The sequence below is a fragment of the Propithecus coquereli genome, unplaced genomic scaffold (genome assembly GCF_000956105.1).
Source record: "Propithecus coquereli isolate 6110/MARCELLA unplaced genomic scaffold, Pcoq_1.0 Scaffold201, whole genome shotgun sequence".
In the NCBI taxonomy this organism is placed as follows: domain Eukaryota; kingdom Metazoa; phylum Chordata; class Mammalia; order Primates; family Indriidae; genus Propithecus; species Propithecus coquereli.
Window position 1 is genome coordinate 755,665 of NW_012145079.1, and position 3,146 is coordinate 758,810.

Genomic DNA, 3,146 nt, shown 5'->3' on the forward strand with positions numbered 1-3,146 from the left:
AGGAAACTGTCAAAGCTCTTGACATCAAGCTCTAGGAATACAAGGTTTCATTTGTGTTCTTAGACCCAGCGGTAGACCTGGGTCTTGCCAGGACAAGACATCCTAGTGAGTGTTATTTTAGTCTGGTCACCAAGGTACTGTGGCCCTCCAGCCCTGAGAGAGCAGGCCCTCTGGAACCAGCAGGCCTCCAGCAGCACAGCAACAACTTAGCATGGGGCGTTAAGAATAGAGGCCAGTCAATCACAGCCCTCGTCTTTTCTCAGCTTTCTCACTCACTCATTTTAACACCCAACAGCCCTGTTTCTTCCTTTACCATTAAAAACAAAAATTGCGTTATGGAACATAGCTGTTAAGTATGGGGGCTTGGCTAATCCTGTAATACATCCGACACACTGAAGGGAGATGGTTAAGAAAAACTCGTGTGAGCCAAACATTGCACATGGTTGTGTCAAGCAGCTAAACAGGATAAGCTAGAAAGAACCATGCTGTTCGCTGCTCTCAACACTATCAAGATTTATCACCAAGTCTTAAGATTATAAGATTATTTATAGGTGATTTCCCCATGGGGGAAGTGATCTCTATATTTCTTCTCCCCTAAAATGGATTCAGAAAAAATAATGTTATTCCAGTAAAAAAAATTTGAGATGTGCTTCAGCTTCTGTCCTGAGGAAATTACCAAGCCTGGAGGAAGGGTGCTAGCAATTGCCTGCCACCATGTCACTTTCCAGCATCCAGAAACTTCCCCCGTGCCAGGTGGACCCCCTCTGGAGGGGGGACACAAAGAGCAGAGAATCCGCAGAAACCACACCTTTGGGAAGCAGACACCATCGTACCCCACTACTGCCAATGCGAACCCACTTACCTAGTTCATCTTTTGATCTCCCTGATGCAAAAAATGATCGGCTCAGTTCATAGCCACCGAAGAAGAAGAAATAGCCGGGTACTTCCCGAAGTAAAGTGCTGGAGAGTCCATGGTAGAAGCCCAAGGGGCCATCCTTTCTAAGGATACTCTTCACGACAGACCAAACTGTACTGGGAGGAGACACGAAGTGAGAGACACTGTTACAGCAGGTGGGGAAGGAAGGAGGACAATTAATACTCATACCCAATTAACAGATTTGATCAAGCACTAGTAAGGAAGCAGCTGATTTTGTAAAAAAAAGGAACCAGGAATTCTGAGAATAAAAGGCATCCTCTGTGTGAAGGAAGTATCTCAGAGAGCATAGTTATAACAAGTTTTGTCACCTAAATTATTGGTTAAGAAATTTTATTAAAATGGATGCATACATTTCTAGAAGTCACATTATCAAAGATGTAAAAGCTAATACTCATTTTTTCAACAGTGAATAAGTACAAACTATAATTACAATAAGGAGTTGTATAAACTCGGCAAGAATAAAATGGTATTGTATTGCCCAGTCCCTTGTCTTGTTTGCTATTTCCTCAAACTTTGTGGTATGTTTTTGGGAAATCTGTTCAACTGTTTAGAGTTTTTGTTTTGTTTTAGAGCAGAGAAATGAGCAAAGGAGTAAATGTTACTCGAAGGCAAGACAAAAGACATTATGAGAACTGAGCTACAGCTCTTATTATACAAAAAGCACTAAAAATTTAATTCTTAGAGCAGCAGGGATGCAGGAGAATTTCTTTTAAGCAGATCAGAGCCTTGCCCCTATAGCAGCCAGAACACAGAACACTTTTTGTCTACCAATTCCTCTTCACAACAGTGGGTACCGCGGCAGGTCTTATCCCTAAGAACAGGGTGAGACGTCACATGCTTGTATGACCTAGGGACTCCTTCTCTCCTCACTCCTCATGTTCTAGGGGGTGGGCGGTGAGTGCCACTATCACGGACATACTTTCAGAAAATTATCCTCTTATCGGGGAAAGAGTTCTAGAAACAATATTTTGGAGTAGATAAATCTGTTTCCCTATCTGCCACTTAACTTTTAATGCAGTGTGAAATGAAAAAACACCCAATACACCAAGGCAACAGAGACCTAATGTTCGTGCCGGAGTGGTGCTTACTTCTGGCTTTTGGTTATCTTTCCCGATGTCTCCATCTCAAACATGGTCTGCAGCCGGCACTTCACAAGCTCTGTGGGGCACAGCACCAGCGCAGCAAAGGCAGAGGCGAAGGAGCCAGCAGCTGCATTCTGCAGATCACTGAAATCACACAAGAACAGATAGCTGCCAGTCAGCATCTCCATGCCTTCAGCACTCACCACACTGAGGGCACTTTGGTGAAGAAGGGGCATAAGGAGCCCGGCATGGAGGTGCGTGCCTACAGTCCCAGCTACTCGGGAGGCTAAGGCCTGAGGATAGCTTGAGCCCAGGAATCGGAGGCCGCAGCACACTATGATCACGCCACTGCATGCCATGGCATGATCAGGCGATGTTGTCTCACCAGGGCAACACAGCAAGACCCCATCTCTAAAAAAGGAGTGTAACGACAACTGGAGAGAACCTGCACATGCTGTTTCATCTAAGGATCCCACAATCCTGTGAGATGGACAGCAATACCTCAATTCCCATATGGGGAAGTGAGGCCTAGAGACGATACATGATGTGGCCAAACTCGCACAGATACTAACTGGCAGTGCTAGGATTCAAACCCAGGTCTGCCTGACTGCCACGCCCATGCTCTTTTTATTAGACACAATGCTAGGACAGTCTATAATAATTTGTCATAGCTGCCCAAGCTAAGACACACAGTGACATACAAAATAAAAACCCCCAGAAAACCCTGAAGGACAGGGGGGAAAATCACCCATAGTCCCACCACTGAAATATATGCACAATTAATATGTCAGTGTACTTGCCACTAAGCTTTAAATAAAACTATGTTCTGAGGCCATCGCTGCATGCCCAAATTCCAACCCGGAGCAATCAGACGTGTAATGGAACTGCCAGAGATGAAAGCCCAGAACAAATTTTTAACCACACAGTTGCTACATGGCAAAAAGATTTCCCAGCTCAGCAAATGGCCCCCCCGCCCCCCCCCCACCTCAGCCTCAGCAACACAGAAGGCAAGATGGTGTTGCAGGGGTGGGTGATGCCCATGCAAGTCTGCAAGCTCAGTGGCTTTAGGTGAAATGGCTAAACTGGAAATTAAACTAGGCAGAGGGATGATGCACACAAATACAAAA

The 3,146-nt window shown here is 45.2% G+C and overlaps 1 protein-coding gene across 3 annotated transcripts in view; it reads right to left on the bottom strand.

The window, feature by feature from the left end:
- The window catches only part of SLC25A15 (solute carrier family 25 (mitochondrial carrier; ornithine transporter) member 15), a 24,135-nt gene that overhangs the window by 7,664 nt on the left and 13,325 nt on the right, over positions 1–3,146 (bottom strand). For all 3 annotated transcript variants that reach the window (XM_012643833.1, XM_012643834.1, XM_012643836.1), the window contains exons 4-5: positions 2,026–2,163; positions 863–1,032 (exon numbers count right to left, since the gene is read on the bottom strand). In XM_012643833.1, the coding sequence (XP_012499287.1) occupies positions 863–1,032; positions 2,026–2,163 (308 nt within the window). The remainder of the gene's footprint in view (positions 1–862; positions 1,033–2,025; positions 2,164–3,146) is intronic.